At 34.2% G+C, this 22,373-nt stretch overlaps 1 protein-coding gene across 20 annotated transcripts in view; it reads left to right on the forward strand.

Moving 5' to 3' along the window:
* HDAC9 (histone deacetylase 9) overlaps positions 1-22,373 on the forward strand; it is a 926,898-nt gene that overhangs the window by 657,560 nt on the left and 246,965 nt on the right. For all 20 annotated transcript variants that reach the window (XM_079152285.1, XM_079152284.1, XM_079152283.1 and 17 more), the window contains 2 exons: positions 7,647-7,780; positions 21,393-21,513. In XM_079152285.1, coding sequence (XP_079008411.1) covers positions 7,647-7,780; positions 21,393-21,513 — 255 coding nt within the window. The remainder of the gene's footprint in view (positions 1-7,646; positions 7,781-21,392; positions 21,514-22,373) is intronic.

A 22,373-nucleotide genomic window follows, 5' to 3' on the forward strand; every position in this document is an offset into this window, starting at 1 on the left:
CAATTTTAGATGTGCTTTTAAAAATTCTACTTAAAGATTATGCATGCTGTTTATTAGAGGTTTTGGAAATTAAGGAAAGGTCAGTGTGCTCATTTTCTCTACTAAATTCACCTCTTCTACAGTTATTTACAAAGATGAGGTTTGACCATGGTTTTCAAGAGAGCTTCTGAAAGATGATTGTACTAGTTTATACCAAATGGTATCCCTCAGAACAATAAATTAATGTTAATAATGTGATTGGGTTTATCTTACACATCAGCAGGATAATCTAGTCTCCCTTCTCCCAAATTCTAGGATACTCTACATAATCCATGTAAATAAGTTTTTTCCTTATAACATTACCTTTTTAGCCAGAGTCTGATGTGAAATAGAATCATAGTGCTGAAACTAAACTGGCACTTGTGAAAGTCACTGAAACAATCTAATTATATCATTGTTATTATCAATGATCTGATCAATTAATTGAATAATTAAAGAGATTTAAAAATTGATGTTTAGTGAGTGGCACATCATGACGAATAGTGAAATATACTTGAATATTTCAATGCGAGAACAGCAACATCAGTCTTTTTATGTGATTTTTTTTTTAATGAAAAATATTTTCCTAATTCAAGGCTAATTCCAGCTGATCCTTCAGGTGTTTCAGGTTTCAGTTTATATGTTATTTCCTTCAGGAAGTTTTATAACAGACTGGATTTTTCTATCAAAATATTGTAATTATTTATCTATTTGGGGGATTGCATTACAATGGATAGTCTATGAGAAAAAAAATATTTTTAACTATATCTTGGTTACATTGATAGCATATATGAAAGGTGCTTAGATACATTTATGACATGATAAATGAATCAACAAAGAAACAATTGAATGAAATGAGAGTAAGTTGATGTGAATTGTATGACATTATACAGAAAAGATCATTAAAATATTAAGTGATATTTTGGTGTAAATTTACATTTTCTGTAATTAAGATTATTGATACATCTTCATAGAAGGCAATTTTGTAAATCTAGAGCACTGTACAATAGAATCATTTGTATGCATGTGTTTGTTGTGTTTGTAAGTACACATATATTTAAGACTTCTCAGAGTAATTTCTGTTACTACCCATTTGGAATGGAGAGGTTAATTTCTTTGGTAGGTAATCTATTTTCTTAAATTGTTGTCCTCAAATATATGTTTGGAATTTCTCTGAAAAACTCCAAAATTTGATCATCTAATTCTCTCTAAAGATGATAAAAACAGCTATCTTGTTTATTTAGAACATTAACTCAACTGGATGACATGTAACATATGAAAACATTAACATAGTATATTTATAAATGTATCATTATATATTACATAATGTATTACATTATGTGTGTGCATATATATATATATTTGGGGAAATGTCTTCATACTTGAGGATGTCATCTTTTGCCTTCACATGTGTCTGAATACAGATTTACTGGGACATAAATATTTTTGCCTGAAAAGTCTGAAAATGTCATATGCTCAACGGTGCTAGCACTAAAAGGAGTCTGAAGTCACCTGATAGTTTTTTCTTTGTGGGCAGTCTGATTTTTCTTTTCTGGGATTGGTGTATTTTCTTTATCCTGTTAACTTAAAAATTACCTTTCTGTGGGGCATTTCTTACTGATGCACATGTCTCTTTTACTCACGGGAAATTAAGTTATTTCCATTTTTCAATTAGTCTGAGTTTTGCCTGGAGGGCAATCACAGTTTTCCATTCAGCTATTTTCTCCTCTGACTTCCCATTTTCATCTTACTGGGTCCATCTCTTAGACATTTTTCTTTATATTCCAAAGGCTTCTTAAGTTCAATAGCACTGATCTGATTTTCTGAAATGCAAATTCCTGTCTTTGTTGTCTACTGTATAGATTTTAATTTTGCTTTTCTAATTTCCTTGTTATCCACATTTATCATATTCATCTTTATTTTCACTCATTCCATTATTTTTTTAATTGAGTTTGACCTCTCCCTTTAGCTTTTGGCTCCTATTTTATCGGGCTCTTTTGACATTTGAAGATGCCAAAACATTTTCTTTAAAATCTTATTTTGGTTCCTATAGTAAATCATGTTCACTGAACTAAGTAATATGAATGACATTTTCCTTTACAATTTCTGTAGCATATTATCATAGGTCCTGGGATTTTTCTTTCTTTCTTTTTTTTTTTTTTTTTTACCTGTTCACTTATTCTTGAATGTAGAAAAATCTTTCCAGATATTTTGCCTCCAGCAAATGTGTGGTGAATTGTGTTTGGCTTCACTTTTGGCCAACATACATGTTAGCTGAGGTTCCTTCCTGGCTCTGTAGCTGAATGGCAACTCTTAATATAGTTCACAGGCTCTAACGACCTTTCATCCAGTGTTAGTTGGAAGGTTTATAGCAGGAATTTCTTCTACCCATTCCCTTTCCTCCTGATACTCTAATAATGAGTTACATCAGAAAGCATAAAACAAGCAAAACTGTCTTAGGAAATATCTTATCTAGTAAAAGGCACAAGTTACCAATATTTTTAAAAAGTATTTCTTGATATTACATCATTTGCTTGCTTGACATACCAAGTTAATTAAATTAATTAAATTAAATATAATTAAATTATTAAAAATATAATACAATTAAACATTTTACTGTTTGATGCTCCGATTTATGTATTTCAAATCAAAGGTCTTATAACAAATATTACAGAATAGAATGTAGAGAGTGTGGTAGAAATAGAAAAAATAAGGCAAGATAAGATTTATGGATAGATTAGAACTATGTATAGGAAAAGTAAACTGGCTACTCTGAGTATGATTTGGAGAGTGTTAGAAATGACCCTTGTTTCAATATGCATTCATTCCTTGATATCTGTGGAGGACTGATTGCAGGAACCTCCAAGAATACCAAAACCCACAGATGCTCAAGTCCCTTATCTGAAATGGCTTAGTTTTTGCATATAACCTTTGTGCATTTTTCTGTATACTTTAGATCATCTCTGGATTATTTTTGACACTTAATACAATATAATTGTTATATAAATTGTTGTTTTGCTGTATTTTTTTTTTGAAATACGGTTACTAAAAAAATTCATACATGTCTAGTACAAATGAAATTTTTTTTCTGTCAATATTGTTGTATCACTCAGTGGATGTGAAATTCATGGATAGAGAGGACTGGCTATAGTTCCTTCTGTTTACTCTATTAATTCCATCATTTTCAGGTCATTTTGTCATTTAAATATTTTTGTTTTTAAGAAAGCTCCTCTTACCTCCTAGTTCTATATTTTTTCCTTCCTTAGCATACAGAATTTTTACAAATAATGTTATATGTTTATACACGTCTCACTTTAACTACTACATTGTAAGTTTAAAGGTAATAAATAGAAGTTGCCAGTACCTTGAACATAATGAATGATCAAAAACTATCTACTGAATCTGCATCTGTGTTACAATGCCATGTCATGTACTTTTGTATTATGCTAGTCTTCCCTCCACTCCCTTCCCTCCAGTCGTGTTTAGTAAATATCCTCAGAAGGTGTGACACTTCAGACAGTTTCTACAAATGCAAATAAGTTGAATGTTAGTATCTAGGAACCAGGAACGGGCATGTAAAAATATAAGACTTCTCCTTGTAGACCACCAGCTCCACTCAGCCAAACAGATCTAACTAGACTAAGCATAAACCTGTAGACATGAATGGATTCCATGAGCTAAAAAATGACTTAACTATATGTAATGATGCAGGAAAGACACTATACTTAGTGTTTCAAGTACATTATCTCATTTGATAAGACAACCTAGAGAAAGCCCAAAGTCCAAGCTTCTCTAAAATACCCAAAATTTTGAGGATGGTTTGTTTTATTTGTTTGATTGACATGAAACTTATTATTAGGGTTTAAACAGGTAAAGATTTTAAGACTTGTTAATGGTTTGGATGTGAGATGGCAATGTGAGAGGGTTCACAGGGAAAATGATTGGGTTGTGAGAGCCTTAATCTAATCAGTGAATTGATCCCTGATGGGAATAACTGAGTGGTAACTGGAGGCAGGTGGAGTGGCTGGAGGAGGTAGGTTTTTAGGGGTGTGGCTTTGGAGTACCTCTCTCCTGCCTAATCATCATGTGAACTGCTTCTCTCCACCACACTCTTCCTCCATGATATTGGCTTCACCTTGAGGCCCAAGATATGAAGCCAGCTGCCTATGGACTAAGATCTCTGAAACTGTGAGCCCCCAGATAAACTTTTCATTCTCCACAGTTGTTCTGGTCAAATCTTATAGTTGCAGGAGGGAAAAAGCTTACTAAAACAAAACTCCTTCATACATTTTTCCAATTCCTAATTTTAACTTTTGTCCTATTGATCAAGAGAAAGAGTGATCCATTGGCATATGTTGCAAAGGGCAACCAGTGGGGCAGAAAGGGTCAAAGAAAAATAGAATTCCATATAAAACTCAAAGAAAAGAGCAGGCTTATTTTTCACCTTATAAGTCCCTGTTTTTGAGAGTGGGGGAAAAAAGCGGAGGAAAGGAATGGAGATGAAGGATGAGGTTAAAATCTCACCTTCCAGTCTACCTGTTAACACCTCATTGATACATCATTAAGATGAGGCAGTGGAGTTTGGAGGTTCCAGGTTTTATTTATTTCCCCTTAAATTCAAATGTCTTTCCAAGAGTTCCTGGACTTTGTATTATAATCTCCAGATACCTGGTAATAATTTCTAGCTACCATAACTTGTTTTGTAATTTTCTTTTTCTTGGCAGTGAGTTATGGGGAAAATGATGTTAAAAGGGGAAAAATTATGGTGTAAGTGAGCTTGGATATGTTGAGAGATGAACTAGAAATAGTTGAGCAACATGATTAAAATACCTACTCTTGAAGAATATATATTCAAAACAAAGTAATGCTATACTTTTGGTTCCTGTATTATTAATAAATCATTTACTTTTTTGAAGTATGAAACAATAATTGAAAATATGTTAAAGAGCTCCTGTTATGAAGTAGCAACTCATAAATGCTTGATACATCTGAATTGTGAAGACGTCTTATGAATTTTGTGTTTTGAATGTTATTCTTCCTACCTACTTTATTTTCTGCCTTTCTTAAAGTCTTCCATTTGACTTTATTGAAAAATATTTTTTATGTTGGATTTTGTACAAAGTAAAAAATGAACATTGTGAAAAATACTTTACAAACTTATAAAGCTGAGTAAAATAGATCACTGTAGTAGAGTCACTTGTTGGTCGGAAGATAAGACATTTAAAATAAAAAGTAGAATATTAAGGAAATAAGCCTGCATTAACTTCAGGTTGCCAAAGAGATCCACTAATTAGATTCATCAAAGAAGGCTGAATAATGGAAATATCTGGCCTAGTTCTTGAATCTATCCATTTATTTGTCTTTCGTGCATTCATTACAATGTACTTTTGAGTGCTTACTGTGACAAACACTGGGAGTTCAAAGGTAAACAATTCTACTATAGTCTGTCCTTTTATATATCTTAACATTTAGTGAAGAAAATGTACAGTTAACAAAATTACATGCAACAATTATGTAATTGTGAGCAATGCTCTGAAGGAGATGGAGGATGCTATGAGATCAGATACAGGACGAGGAGATCCCACTTAGAGTTCTCAGGGAATGCTTTGTTGAGGATCTGGCATTAAAATTTAACCTTGAAGGATAAAAAGGAAATAAGCTGTTGATGGCTGTAGTTTTGAAGATCAGGAAGGAAGAATTTCTGGCCCAGATGGAATAGCATGTACAGAGGCTGATGGAACTTAGAGCTTTTTAAGGAGAGGAAGAGAGACCTTTGTAGAAGAAATTGAGATCAAAGGAGGGAGGGATAATGTGATGAAGCTGGAGAGATGGGGAACAGCCTAGCGATGCTGACCTTGAGGAATTTCAGTCTCAGTGAAGTCATTGAAGTATTTAAGGAAAAATTGCTACTGTCTTGAGGCAAATGGCATGGAATGAAAGTCAGGTAGCCAGTTATGAGGTTGCTTCAGGAGTTCAAATCAGTGATATTAGATGCTTGGATTTTGTGTGGTTTTGGCAGTCAAGATAAAAAGTGAGTGATTCAAGATCTGTCTCAGAGGGAAAACAGACACTCCTTGGGTTCATAGAAGAGAAAATGTCAAGAGGACACCAGGTTTCTGGCAGAAGCAATGATAGATCTTGATGTCCCTTGTTAAAATGAGGAACACTGGTTTAAGATCATGAGTTCAAAATCGGAGATAGTCTTACCTTATGAAAACCATGAGACATCCAAGTGGAAGTTTTGGGTGGGCAGTTTAATAGGTAAGTGTGCAGTATGCTGCTCAGAAGAGAGGTCAGGGCTGAGAATGAAAACATAGGAGTCAGGGGCAGGCATAAAGATGGGTTTTGAAGCCATTGACTCTTAAAAATGGATATTATTTGGACTAGTAAAATGATATTTTTTCATAGACATAATTTTTACCACATGGTTTCAAAATGCATGTCATTTTTATGTAGGATTTTGGTATACTCAGGGGCAAATATTTTCCCCTCTTGAGAAACATTCCTTTAACACAATAATGTAAGGAAGTCAAAGGGAGAATAAAATTTATCTAATTAAATTACTTTACAACAAATTTTTGGTACTTATCTGTTCTTGAATAGATTTTTTTTTGGCTCTTTAATTTCTTATCATGGATACTTCATTCTCTGCACCCCATAATGTACTTTGATGGTCAAATATTAGAACAGATTCGTTAAATTTCTAATGTTAGTCAATTTTGTCGGTAACATGTTCTCCCCTCCCTCCAGGGAAGTGGTTATGGGTGGAAATCTTAAAATGAGCTGGAGTTGTAATTATAATCTAATCTGTTGTTTTAAAAAGTCCTATTTTATATACTCCTTTGATTTGATTTCATCAAATTTTTATAAAATTTTTCTCATCTTAGGGTCTAATTAAAACACAAAATTCACTAGTTCCTACTAGCAGATCTTATTCACTAAGTAACTATGAAATCTTTACTAAGGTATTACAACCATTTATTTTTTAAAAGAACTATTTTAAATATCCCACAATATAAGGGACATATATATCTTACAGATTTACAGTAGTCATTTTTAATATAATGGTGTAAATTTTGAGGAAAACACAAGTAAGCAAAGCAGAAACTGACTACCCAACTTCAATGGAATTTCTAAACAAAATGGAAAAGAGTTTGAAAATTGTTCAGTTTATTACAAAGATGTAGCCCTGATCCAAAGTAAGAGTGGAATTTATTCATTAAATAAAACAAGATTTTAAAAAAACAGCTCTTTTTGTGACTTCAATGATAAAACAAAAACTTCTACTGAATTGAATTATCTGCCCCCAAACAGTTAATAATGATTTAAAATACTGATAAGCATGGGGCATTCTTTTTTTTAATCTGAAGTTTCTTAAAATGTCACCATCTTTATCACCTTACAGATTTACCAAACTTAGGTCTAAGTACTAGTTAATCCACTGATGGATGTTTCTGCATAGACATGCAGATACACAGGATTAAATTGCTTTTGGGGGTCTTAAGGATTTGAATGTTTTTTCTTGTAAATTTTATTTTTTAAATGATAACTTTTTGGAGTGATCACATTATCTTCCAGTGTATACCACCACCTTGTACCATTACATGTATGTTTTCTTTGTCTTGAAGGAATTGCCTATGACCCTCTGATGCTGAAACACCAGTGCGTTTGTGGCAGTTCCACCACCCACCCTGAGCACGCTGGGCGAATACAGAGCATCTGGTCACGGCTACAAGAAACTGGACTGCTAAGTAAATGTGAGGTAATCCTGAATTGGCCACACTCTTTTACTTACTTAAATAAATCATGTAAAGAGGCCAGTATTCATTTGAGTAGTAGTAAAAAAATGTTAGCCATGTAGAGCAAACATTGTGATTGATGATCAGTCATAAACAAATAGCACAGAACTCACCATCTGACTCTGGGCTGGGCACACAGTAGGTGATCAATGTTGATGGACTAAGCAGCTGCCTGATGTGTTTCTTCTATTGCAACATTATAATGTACACATGATAGCAATCTTGTTTTCAAATGGACATCATTTATTGAGTCAGTCTTCTGAGAAACTGCTTGCAAAGTGTTAAATATTAAGTAACTGATTTTTTTTTTTTTGGTTAGGAACTACCCTTTGAGCTCAGATGTATGCCAATTTTGCCTCATGGAAATGAATAAATTTCAAAGAATAACAGTTTTCTCACCGAGAGAAGTCACTCCTTTTTATTGAAGTGGCTAATATGTTTGTAATTTTATGGTAGGGCTTTGAATATTTTTATTTTACCAATATTTCTTGAGACCAATGGTCCTGATGACCATTCCATTTTCAATGAGAGAAAATTATTTCTTTAGGCTTTCAAAGATCAAAAACAAAAGTGATAGCAATTCAGAAGGGCTCACATTGTCCTCTTTCAAAATATATAACAACCACGAACTGTTTGATTTAGTTGATAAAAATGTCCATTGTTCACTAAAATCCAGTAACTTTTTGCATTTGAGTATAACCATTTTTAAAAGAAAAATATGTTTCATGTATTTTCTCACTTTATTATTGAGAAAATTTGAAAAAAAATTCAAAAATTTTTATTGAACCTGTGTTATATTATAGATATGTTTCAGGCACTGAAATTGCAAATTTCACAAGACAAATAACATGCCTGATCTCACAAGACTGACATTTTAAGATGTTTCTATTTGGTTCTGTTGCCTTTTTATTAATGAAGGAAATTCAACATAGTTCTCACTTGCCTGGGGAAAAAAATTAAATGGATAATATTTTGACCATAATTGTGGCATGAGAAAACTGATGTGAGACCAAATTGAATTCATTATACATCAATAAAATTAAAATTGATTTTGTATTTTCAGGTTATATGCAAATGACTTGTGACTATTTGCATAGTATATAAATTCTAAGGTCAGACATGTAAAAGTGCTGATCATGTAATTGTTCATATAGTTGATATTAACCCATAGACTATCTTTGAAAACTTTCTGTAGTGCATTATGTTTGGCACCTGAAAATGCAGTCAACAAAATTCATGTTCAAATTCAATGTAGTTTTAAAAGAACATGTAAAATGTTTTAGGTGAGATATAAATGCCAAAACAGAGATAATATCCTGAAGGTCGAGTACGCTTGCCTATACTTGATGATGTAAATTACCTCTGTCTGATCCTTCTCTGCAAAGTACTTAAAATACTGACTTTTGAAGATGCAAAGTCATTCATTCAATTTGCTCATTTCCAAGGATAATTTTCCTTATAGTCTTTCTCTTTAAAAGGTGAAGTAAGTGAACAATATATTCCATCTTACAGGGCTACTAATTATTTTTGCATCAAATTATTGATAATGTCCTATAGGTCATTTAGCAATTGAGATTGTAAATGAATCCAATAGAGTATTGGTCCTTCAAGTTTTATTATATGCTTATGATGGAATTGTCAAACATTTTTCCTATTTAAAGCTCTGCTTCTGATTAAATGTATCCTTTATCTAAAAATCCCAAAGTGAAGGAAAATGAGCTAGATTTTTCCCAAGTGAAATACTATTCATCCTTTGCCAGTGGCATCCATATTATATGGCAGAAAGCTTTCATGCTCTTTTTAGAGTTGTCATTAAGAATTTCATATTTTTGATAATGCAATTTGGAGGCCAAACCATTCTTTTTCCACAAAACCCCATATGGAATATACAGAGTGGGCAACCAAGGATGTTTGTTTGTCTGATCTTCATAGACAAATTACAGACTGATCTTAACACACAAAACTCCTTTATTCTTGTGACCTTTCTTATCTCACCTTTGTGTTAGCTGTGGATGTTGTCCTGCTTGGCAATTCTTCTGCCACTTTTGCCAGCCAAGTCATTGCCACTTGCATTTTTCCACGTTCAAGTCTTTGTTATATCCTGCAGCATCTGGCCTGCTCCCAACCTCTCCAAATCAGCAGTAGCCAATAGGCTTTAAATGCATTATTAGATAGTGGAATTTTGAAAAGCTATTACCTGAAGAACTGTTTATGAATGGAACAGAGTGTAGAATTACATGGAATGTAGTATAGTTCACCCTGATCTTAAAATCTAAAAGTCTGTTATCATCCCTTTCTAGTCAGTCTTCTTCTTCAGTTCCTCCTATATCACTTTATTTTATGCCTATATTATTTCAAACCATACAATTATATTATACATCACTGGCTTATGTGATGTCAACCACAGGATGAAATGTCAGAAGGACTAGAGTTGTTGAGAAGGAGTTAGATATGCCCCAGTCCAGTCAAACAAACAGGAGTCTTCCTGGTAACAATCACAAAATTAAAAAGAATTCACTTAGGAACCCAGATCAGTGGAGTAGCTCTTAAAGAAGAGCATAAACAAGTGTCTTATCAAAAACATCACAACCACATAAACAGAAAATATTTTTTGGACATAGTTTGATGGGAGCTTACCAAGTGTTTATTTTCATTTTATTTATTTATTTATTTTTAATTTTTACTTTTACAGACTGCATTTTGATTCATTGTACACAAATGGGGTACAACTTTTCATTTCTATGGTTGTTACACAATATAGATTCACACCATTCATGTAATCATACATATACATAGGGTAATGTTGTCTCAGTCTACTATCTTTCCTTCCCCCATCCCTCCCATCCAATTTTCCTCTACACCGTCTAAAGTTCTCCATTCTTCTCTTGCTGCTCTCCCCTCTTCCTGTTATGTATCATCATCCACTTATCAGAGAAAACATTCGGCCTTTGGTTTTTTTGGGCTTGGCTTATTTCACTTAGCATGATATTCTCCATCTCCATCCATTTACCAGCAAATTCCATAATTTTATTCTTCTTTATGGCTGAATAATATTCCATTGTGTACTTTCTTAAGTGAAGAAACTTTTTCCCCATATTTTATGTCATCAAATTCCTATGCTGTTGAAGGAATTGTTGTGCATATGAATTTATTTGCTATTTGACTTTATGATATGGTAACCTAAGTAAAAAAAGTAAAAACATGTAATGGAATTTCTAAAAGTACTAATAAACAATCCACTTTAAGACACCTAGATGTTTAATGTCCCTCTGTCTGTGGATGATTTTAGGAAAATTCAAAATGGAATTTTAGACATCATTAACTAAATAGATGTTCTCCTTTTCTGGAGACTTTTAGTTCCATGTAAGATAAAACAGAACCAAAAGGTAGTTTGTCTTCATGACTTATTTTCTTTTTCTTCCTGTTTTTACCAAAAGAGTGAATAAGAAAATGAAAAGGAATACAGATTATTCCAAAGCAGTTCAGTCCACTCAGAAATAGTAGAATATATGCCATCATTCAGGACAGCCCAGACATTCCTTTACTAAACTCAATTGGAGTAATTGATAACATATCCTTTGTGGATTTCTCTTAAAATGTGTTATTTGACAAGTCAATTCTATATACAAATTTATTAATATGTTATTAAACCCTCTTCTAAGGATGTTAAACTTTCTATCTCATGCTGATTTATTTTGAAAATTTTAACCCTTTGACAAAAACTAAGATAGTAACTAACAAATATTTTAATAATTTATCAAACTTCATAAGAATCAGAGTTGTTGAAGAATCAGGGAGAAAACCCACCATAAGAGGCAAGTAATCTTGTGTAGTGACTTCTCTGTGTGGGATTCAGCTAGTTGAAAGGGGGGAAAAGGCTCCTCTGAAAGTCTGTCTGGGTGGTTAGTGTTTCTGAACCTCCTAAAGGAATCCAAGGCAATGGTAGTATCTGCTCATTGGAGTTCATGTATTTACTCTAAGACAGAAAGTGGGGCTGCAGGTCTGGTCAGAGTCCTATTTAGCAAGAAACCTCAAAGACCCAAATAAAGACAGAACAGAGGCTATTCTTTCTAAAATGGCTGGGAGGGGCTATCAGGATGTTAAACTCCAGTTCACTTGCCTGGTTGTGTCTAACTGGTTATGAACAAGAGAAGGTGCAATCTCTGCTGGCTGGTTCTCTAGGAATAAGAGTGCAGAACTGGTGACTAGGGTATTGCTTGCCTAAGTGGTCTGGGACAATGTTCTCTCTTGATTGTGGGAAATAAGAACTTAACTCAATAGTTTTGTAACAGAGAGAACTTATTAGATTCCTCAGAAAAGGATATAATCAAATAGGAATGCATACAAGCTGGATCGGCACATTGTTTCCCAATATCCAGAAAGTTATCTGCCATCTTTGGACACCATTTTCCCTGAAGGTCCACATGACCACACATGGTTAGAAATCTACTTGTGCTTTCAGAGAAGAAAATCTCAAATAGCATCTATCAGAATCCTCTGGGGGGATGTTCAGACACAGATGGCTGAGCTCCAGCCCTAGAGTTTCTGACTCAGTAGGTTTGGATGGAGGTCTAAGAATTTGTTTTTCTAACATGGTTGTATGATCCTGATATTGCTGATGTAGTCACCACACCTTGACAACAGCAGAATATTTGTTCAATGATATTAGTAAGAATTTGAGTTTTCCAGGTCCCTATGTTAGGAGTAGAAGATATAATATTGAGGAGAAAAGATATATTCCCTCTCTTCAAGGAGGTTAACATCTAGTAGACTCTACTGACTTTGATCAAATGATCATACAAATAAATATATAATTATAAACTCCCAAAGAGTTTGAGTCACTACTTTTATGTCACTGTAATTCTGAGGATTCTTATTGATTGGGCTTAGAAGAGAAATAAAACTAGAAAGACTGTCTGTGGTCAGTTGCCTTCATTGTCATGAAAGCTTCAGAGGGGTTCTATGAGTAAGTAAGAAAGGAGATGATATTTTATATCAGTTTGAAGAAGAAAGTGTCCCTTATGTTGAATAACTTGACATGCTTCTGTCTTTATTTGGTTTCCTTCATTTACGAGGGCTACGATTTCCTCTTTCCCTAGGATAAAAGATAAGGAGTCCCAATTCTATTGGGATATAGAGAAAAGCTTTTCTCAACCAATGGAGCAGTCAATTGTGCATTAATGAAACGACAATAAAATGATAGAAAAGATGGCAAATTGAAAACATTAAAAGGGCTTCCTCATTTCAACAGTCTAGACTGAGCCCCAAATCAAACTTTTGTATTATATCAACTCATTTAGCAATATGGTAAATTAATCAAAATGGATCCCTTCAAAGGTGATTATTCAACATTAGATTTAACTTTAGTTCAGCCACTAATTGTCTGTGCACTTTAGTTAAATCAGGACTTTAGTTGATCTTTGATTTTCTCATGCAATAGATTGGCATGTTATGCAGAATATTTTCTAGGATTTCTTCCAGATTTAATATTGTATGAAATTAGAATGACTAAGGAGCTCACTTTAGACATAACACTCTATTTTCTTAACAGCAGACTAAATTTTTAGCATGTTTTGGTAAACACTTTGCTCTTAGTTTGTAAGCTATAGTGTAAATTGGCTTTGCTGACTAGTGCTGATTAGCAGCCAGAGAAAACATTAGTCCTTATTATATTAGATTACAGTGGTTACATGGGTTGACTTCTTTTGGCATGACGTGGCACTGTTTTAAAAAAGTTGAGCCGGTTAGTAGTCCTTCATGCCAATACCATTTAATTTTTTCCCCTATTGAATCATTCATACTTAGTTTAGTGATTCTGTTGGGAACAAAAAGCAAAACCAGCAGCTTTCTGGTCACCACGAGAAATGATCTGGGGCAGGGGGCAGGGGGTAATTTGGTATCCTGTTGAGAAAACAAGCTCTTCGATTAGGTAGCTGGGTTTCTAAAGTGTGTGTGCTCCTGGAGAAAGGAATGTGCTCCTCTGTGCTCAAAAAATTGTAGAGATTGACCCATCATCTGTTAGAAATGCACTTGCAGTTGTTTTTCCAGAAGTGCTCATGTCTCCCAGCCCCACCAAGCCACCCACAGACATTTGCTTGCTCTCACATTTGTTTTGAGAATAATAACATTTTATAATGCTTTTGTTGGATTACACATTATGTGGAATTTGCATTGCCTCTTTGTGACTAATATTGAATAACTTTGTTTCGCTTAATTCATAAGTAAAAACCATAAGCAACATACTGTGCTGAAATGTTTAACTCTTTTATTCAAGTGCCAACACAAAGTAATTACAAAACAATTCTGGGACATGAAACTAAGCTACTGTTGCCCCTTCTGGGACTTCTCAGCAGTTCCAATGAGAAAAGTAGAGAGAAACTTTAATATAAAATCTTAAGTCAAGTAACTCACAGATAGGGTCTTGAGCACATTTTCCTGCACACAAAAGTGGCTTAAAATACCCTTTTTAAATCCAAATAAGGAGATATATTACTTTGTGGAATGTACTTTTTGGAATGTACAGGTTTTCTGACATCAGGACTATGAAACTCTGCATACTGCAAGTTAATGGAAATTCAATTAAACTTTTGTTTTATAGAGTAGTCTAACTAGATGGCAGCACATAACAGCTTACTGTTCTGTTTAGTTTGTACAAAAAATTTTTTTGAATATGTTTGTGTCTTAGAATCTAACCACAAAGCAGTAAGAAAGTCAAACAGGGAGTCCTGTGAATTGTCTCTAAAGGATATGGCAATTGGGGGGAAGCAGTGCAAAAGATCTAGATATGATGAGTAAACCAGGGTGCATTATGTCATTGTTGTGAGAAATATTTATATGTCATAGTAGGGTGGCCCTGGGCAGATACATACATCAAAAATAATTGCACAGTTTATAATCAGAGTTGAGACTACATGGAATTTTTAAAAATTCTGCTTGTAGGATACCATCAATGAAAGGAAATATGAAATTTCCTTTCTGAATTCATTTGGAAAATAATACAGGGATTTTTAGCAGCTTTAAGACTTACTAATAAAAATGAATGTTAAAATTTTTTAAGTCATTTGAACATTGTAGTGTTCAAATATAAATATTTTTTTAGAAATTTGGTTGCATTCATGAGTGATATTTGAAAAAGCAATGCTTTAAACTAAATCATTAAAATATTTGTTTATAATTAAAAATTACAAATAGAAGATTCAGTTTTGTTAAAAAATTATGGAAATGGAGCAATTAAACTGAGGCATAATTTTTTTTTCTGATGAGCATAGATGAAATAGATGGAAATAAAACTTAAAAAACATGCATAACACATATGCTCATGACCACTCCAGACTTTTATTGTTGGAAGAGATTTGCTGGTTTTCTGTAGTGCTTTATAAATTGCTTTGTGCTCTGATATATTTGAAAATAAATAGTAATGACTGAATCAAGCGATATTGAGTAAAAGGTGAGTGCTAATTTTGAGGACAAGAAAGAATTTTTTAACTCCCTAGTATAAAAAAAAAAATTTCATAGTCCAAAATATTGGTCAGTAGTGACAATATCTTGAATTCATTTATGAGTAGGAAGCATAATCTGCTCCTTCCAGCATGTGATTCTTGACCCAGCATTCTACACATTAAGCCACTGAGTGGCTTTAAATAGCCAGTGAGGTGCCTCACAAAGTGAATCTGAAACTGTAGGGATAGGACCCAGGCAACTGTACCTCTTAAACTTCTCCAACTGATTTCAAGGTGGAGCTATTGTGATGGATGTGATCCTGCAATAAGTATAATCAGAAAAATGAGAGATTACACTCTATTTGTGTACACACTATCAAAATGTATGAATACATATACTGTCATGTACAACTAATTAGAACCACTAAAAATAAATTTTAAAAAGTTCAATTGCTCACATAATGGTTGTTACATACTGATAAGCCCCTTTGTAGGAAATGCTGGAGGAAATGACATTTAAAATGTTAATGTTGGTTTATGTGTAAGTCTTGATAGTAAATGTATAGGATATTTTCATTTCCTTTATTCACATATGTGTTTTTTGCAATTTTAGAAATTGAAACAAAATTATTTTTATTATGATCTTGAAATAATTTTTCAAGTTAAAAAAAGAAAAAGAACCATTGCAACACAAACTCAACTCTTTACATAAATTTAACAGGTAGAGACAAATAGGCAGTTGGATCAGATATTTGGAGATGAGAGAGTTCAAGCATTTACTTGAAGCCCACTGGCAGCTTTAATTCAGAAGTGCAGGCTAGGGGTGTAGTTCATTGACAGAGCACTTGCCTAGAATGTGCAAGTCCCTGGGTTTAATCCCCAGCATCAGGAAACAAAACATACAAAGACAGACATGCCATATCCTAAATAATTTAGAAATTGGGGAAAGTGTTTATTATTTTGAGGTCATGAGGTAGAAATATAAGCTCTGAAAAATTCTCACATTTTTCAACAGTGATTAAACTTTTAAGAAATGGACTTGAAGGAAGTATTGGACTCCTTTTGAAAATCTTCATAGGTCTATTTTCTGGCCTCAACCATAGTAATAGATCACTGTAATTGCCTTTGCTTGCCTCAGGCAAATTCATAAATCAAAGTAAAACATATTTCCTTGAATTTTTATTGTGTATAAGTTATTTTACCACATAGAATCTTATCAGTTAGGGCTAACATGAAGTCTCAAAATTATTTAGTCAAATCTTATGCTTATAGATGAAGAAATCAGGGCCAACAGAGATGTGTCATAGCTGACTGTTGGCAGAGGGAGGACAGTCAAGAGGCAGGACAAGAATTCCAACTCTCAGCAGTCTGCTTTCCTTCCATGTGTCCTACAGAAGGGAGCAGAGATCTTTTAGGCTGCCTGCCTGCCCCATCTCCGCCTGCTTCCTTTTACTCCACTTTATGAGAAATTTTTGAGAACAGGTCATTATATGAGGAGGGCTGTGAGGAAAGATGATACAGCTGTGTGTGGGGGGTGGTGTTAGAAACTATCACTTATAAAATATTCAAAGAAACAATTGATTGTATCATTCAAAAACTCCAGTAGATATGCTCGGGCATAAACAATGAGACCACATTTTTGTGTTTGTTTTAAGAGAAAAAAGTATATAAAGAATAATTAATAGGCCACGAATTGACTCCTTAAATATTGAATGTGGTATTTGATACTGAAGGTAACTTTGACACTAATAACTCATTTATGGTTTTTTTTTTAATTGAATGTTTGCAGTCCTGTAGATTTTTTAGAGAAAAAATAAAAAACATCCCTTTATTTAGGGACAATGGATGAAATATTTTCAGAAAATGAGGTATTTCAGTAGAAATGCTTGCCTAATGTGTCACTACTTTGAAAATGATTAAAGAAAAATGGAGTCTCCCCCAGCGGAGGCAGGTACTTTGACTTGTCAAATTTAAGTTGGACATTTTCTCTTAGTTTGGAACTGCCACAAAATGAGCCCTTTCATGTCCTCAATAATACCCAACCAATGCAATCCATCTGTTCTGCTAAATTATTTCTAGTTCCCTAACCAAAGGCACTGCTTTTTCATGCATTTTATCATGATTTTATGCCCTTTATTATATTTTACAAAAGGTTCTGATTCCTCCAGGGCCAATGAGAACTGATTAGGACACTGGCCTCACTCCAGGCTTTGAACACAAGCAGGGAAGGAATAGAACTGTTTCCTTTTTTCTCTGCTCCTTGGCAGAAAAAAATATGAATCTATACCGTGTGTGCTCTGTGTGTGGGTGGGTGTGGGTAGGCTGTGTTTTATCCTGTCACAGTATGACTTTGTAGATCATGTTCAGAACATTCCTTCTATAATCAGTTTGCATTAACAGGCTTTATTTTAGAAAGACTATTTCTTTAGGAAAGAACCATGGTGCATTGTGAGACTCAATGATATGGTAATTTTAAATGACTTCTTTAGTCAAACTTCCAACCTGAATAGAGGCTGTTTGGGGGTCTGCACTGAATATGATCATATTCCTGAGCACAGAATAGGCTGAACCCTGGTTACTTTTCTACTCTCAGGGAAGACCCAGATTGAGTGCAAGTCACAGAATAATAATGTCAGAATGAAAGCAATCCTAAATCACAGCGTTTCTTTAAGCTGAAAGAAGAGCTGGAAGCTTCTGTTCCTAGGCCTATTAAAGTATTCAAGACCTATATTTGGATCTCATGTGAGAATTCTCCAGATGAACTCCATCCCGTATATGCATGGAGAGTTCCAATATGTTCAAAAGCCTTTTTAGTCAGAGCATCATAGATGACTTTTCATAGACATCCTGCAGACTGATTTTCTCTGAGAACGGAAACCAGTATCTCCCTAAATTAAGATTATCAGAGCACTTTATCCTATTTTGTGAGTCATTATGCTATTGACCTTTGACTCCAGAGAGCATCTTGAGAGAGAAATGGAGGAATACAGGGTACACAGGAAGTAGAACATTTAGGAAGGGACAAAATGAGAATATTTCTATTTAAGCATGAGCACATGAGCACGTGACATCTAAATAAAAAATGGGACTGTTGGAAATCGCAATATGAGAGGAGAGTTGAATGTGACAAATTTAAGGCATCTGATAAAAGTGAGGCAAAATGGAACTACTCCAGGAGATCCTGTGTGCTAAGAAATAAAGCCAGCGGCTGCTATTTCAGGATTCTTGGCTTAGTCATCCAAGTTCCCATAGTAGTGTTTCTGCAAGATACAAATCTCGAATGTGCTTTCTCCAGATCCTTTCTATAGGTAGAAATCATTTTCGTACTGAATTGGTTTTCCTTGCTTTTTTTGGAGAAATGTGTACTGTGTTTATGGGGCTTGTTCTCTAGTAGCTATAGAAGCAGAAGGTGATTGTCAAGAATGAGTACATCCTTATTTTGATTGCAGTAATTTTAAAGAAGTATTTATTATAATAACACAATCTGCCAGTATAAACTACTTTCAGAGAGTCAAAGGAAATGGAAGGAGAAGTGGGAAATAAAATCAAAGGGATAATGTATGTATGAGCAGTTTTACATTTTGATAGTGAGATAAGAACTAGAGTATAAACCAGCAGCAAATACTCTAGAATAAGTAAAAGCTAAGTAGCTTGTCTGGGTGCTGTGTCCTTGCTGCCAACTGATTACTTCTACACTGGGGGATGACAGACTCAGCAGGTGTCCTCAAGATTTGCTAGTACTTGAGCTATTGTCAACTACAGTGAATCTGATTAGCACATTATTGTTCAAAAGTGTTATTGAACGTTCAGCTGGAATGCTACTGGAATTATGGAATTATGGGACAGGTTTTGAGTACAGTATATAATATACATAATTAGTGAATGAAAACATAAAGATACATTTATTATTAGTGATATTTAATGTTAGAGCCAAAAATCCAACTGGGAGCTGAAAAAAATAGAAAAGGAGAGAGGGAAAAAAATCAATGAAGTTTTATGATAGTTCAGTAGTCAAAACATGACTCCAATTCTTAGCTTTAGAATTGATATTGTTGAGAATTTTAATGTTTCACAATATCAGCTTTTATGATATTAATGACTATGGATTTCATAGACTCATAGAAAGGAAAGCTTGGAAGCCCTGTTATTCCATGGTATTCATTGTTATGCCAGACTAGGACTGGTTGTCACAGTCTGTTTTTCAGCACTCTATTCATTCCAGTTTCAGATGACTCAAACCATGGTGCTACCACCATTTATCTTGGGGGATTTTTCATCTGCTGAAATCTTGCAGTTAAAATGTTCCCTTTAATACTGATTCTTGATTTTTTCTCCTGCTCATTTTATCTCTTTACCTGTCATTCTATTTCTTTGATTGTCCTTGTCTTCCATAAACGTTTGCGTATTTCATGTTTACCAGCAAGCCACCCAGTTCAGTATGATTATTTACTGATCAGAACAAGGCTGACCTGAATGCCATCATTAAATATGCCTTCGTCTTCAGCTTTGGGATTCTTGTCTTATCTGCCTGGGAAAAATTTCTCAAAAGCATACTTCATTTTCTTAGCAATGTAAATTAGATTATACAATGCTGAATGACAGTGTCGACAACAGGGAACTTCAGTGCAATGGCAAAGAAAATGACACAGGTATTTATTTGTTGATTTGGCACATAAAGATACTATTAAGATTCTGCTTTAAATCACTATCCTCTGTTACCCGTGTCATTCCCAAATTCCTCCTTTACTGTGACCTGATCATTTAATTTGAGTGACAAGCACAACTCTGCCTCCTGTCCAATAAACCCTGGGAAGTGTCATTACATGAAGATTTTCCCAGCTTGGCCCCTCAGTGAACCACACATCAACACTGAAGAGTCTGCCAGCAGCCCCATCACCTTACACAAGGGAGATTGATTATGGAGTTGTCTTGGTCCCAAGGACAACATCGGTTGTCACTGATGTTTCCAAGTCAACTGGTAGTTCCACAGTCAGGAACGTGGGAGGATAGCACTCCCTGAACAGACTCTTTGAAATTTCTCTTTGAGTTCTGTCCCTAAGAATTACCTTAACACTGCCTTGTGGTGGTGCGTATTTTAAGCAGAACTTCATATTGTTTATGTAGTTTTACGAAGCATAGGCATTTCTGAAAGTGAAGGTTAATTAATTTCTTACACAAGCATGATGTTTATCAGGCTCACAGATGTGCTGAGAAATGTGGCCAGGAAGAGCACTTTGTATGTTGGCTAGTAAGGTTTAGCTGAAGGTACGGTTCTGTCTGTGTCAAAGGATGGTCCTTTGTTAGGTGGGGTAAAAAGTCTCTGCCGAGCCTGAGTGTACAGAATTGAGTGTCTCAAATTATCTCTAGTTAACCAGCAGCTTTTGTTTCTGTTTAATTTCCAATCTGTCACAGACTAATACTTTTACAAAATACACTAAAAGTGAAATACTACAAAAGCGAAATAAAAAGTGGAGTCATACAAGATTTTATTAGATTCAAAAGACATAAAAAGACTGTCAAATTGTCCTACAAGTTTCTAAATATTTACTCTGAATTTCTGTACTCATCTCATCAGGGATCATTGACAAGCAGATCCTCAAGGATTATGGGTCCCATGGGACAAGCTTTGAGTAACATTGGTCTAGAGTAATGCTGTGGTGAGGGGCACACACATGAAGTAATTAGCATAAAATACATTGAACTATCATGGTATTTACCCATGTCTTTTAAGAAAAAAATAAGTAGTAATTCATTCCAACAATTTCTTCAGTAAGTGTAAAATAAGACTGTAATAAATTGATTTTTCAAGTAAACATTAGCCCTTGACTGTTTTTAAGCTGATAGTTTTACAAAAAAGACAAGCATTAATTTCTTTGTTAAAGATTTATTTTTTATGCCAAAGAAGAATAAGTATTATGTCACTTGCCTACATAGGCATAAGCAATCTATCGCATCTCAACCTTGCATATGCTCATTTTTCAAGTATTATTAGAGTATTTTACCAAGCAGATCAGTCTCACATTCCTAGCTGATGAAACTCAGCCCATTATTAATCATCTTAAATGTGACTTGGGGGTCTCATTTTCTTCTAAATGTTGTCAGAGGGGTACTGTAGGTTTCTGCTTTTTTCTTTCAGCGAATTCAAGGTCGAAAAGCCAGCCTGGAGGAAATACAGCTTGTTCATTCTGAACATCACTCACTGTTGTATGGCACTGGCCCCCTGGATGGACAGAAGCTGGACCCCAGGATACTCCTAGGTCTGTATGGGCTCCATTTGATTGAGAACAGCACATTCCAGCACTGTCATTAGTCAGTGCTAGTGTCAGTCCAAAATACTTGGCAAGTGGTGTGACAAAAAGTCAGTTTTTCCAACAGCATTGCTCTGTGGAATGAGTTGTGTACAAGAGAATCCAAAGTAGATTAAGAAAATCCTGCACTAGAAGACAATGCAAGTTCCACAATGTTGACTTTAAAATTAACCTTTCTTTGGATAGCAGATGTGTAGTGGATTTTTACATGTAGGGATATATACATCGCCAAATTTGTTTTGCTTAGGTTTTTAAACTAAAAGACAAAAAGATCTTTCTACCCTTTTGTGCAAATTCATTTTTACCTTTTCCATTTGCTTTGTGTCTTTCAGTTTTTTCCATGATCTTAACACACAAGATAATAGTACAACTTAATATTAGAGACAACTCCTACTAGTGTTCCTAGTATACTACATTTTATAGTAAGATGGCATTTAAAATGTCAGTGTAACTTTTTAATGCCTGCCTTCCCTGTGGGTATTAAATAATACAGTAAATGACAAATAGAAAATTAATAAACATAATTTTTGTCAATGTATGATTTTTAAAAATTTTAACATCAGATTTTAAAATAAAATTAAAATTGCAGAGTTTTATATAAGCTTATATGAATGCAAAAAACAACAGATTTTTGGAAAAATTAGTGGCAAAACATTATTTAATTGAAGCAATTACATTTTATTAATAACCTTTATAATTGAATAACAGACTATGTAACATGGCAATGTGTGCTGAAAGGCTGATGTTTTAAGTGTTTTAACTAAAAACCATTTTAGAACCTTTTCTTCTCCCTTTCTTTCAAACAAACT

The sequence above is a fragment of the Sciurus vulgaris genome (genome assembly GCF_902686455.1).
Source record: "Sciurus vulgaris genome assembly, chromosome: 8".
Classification (NCBI taxonomy): domain Eukaryota; kingdom Metazoa; phylum Chordata; class Mammalia; order Rodentia; family Sciuridae; genus Sciurus; species Sciurus vulgaris.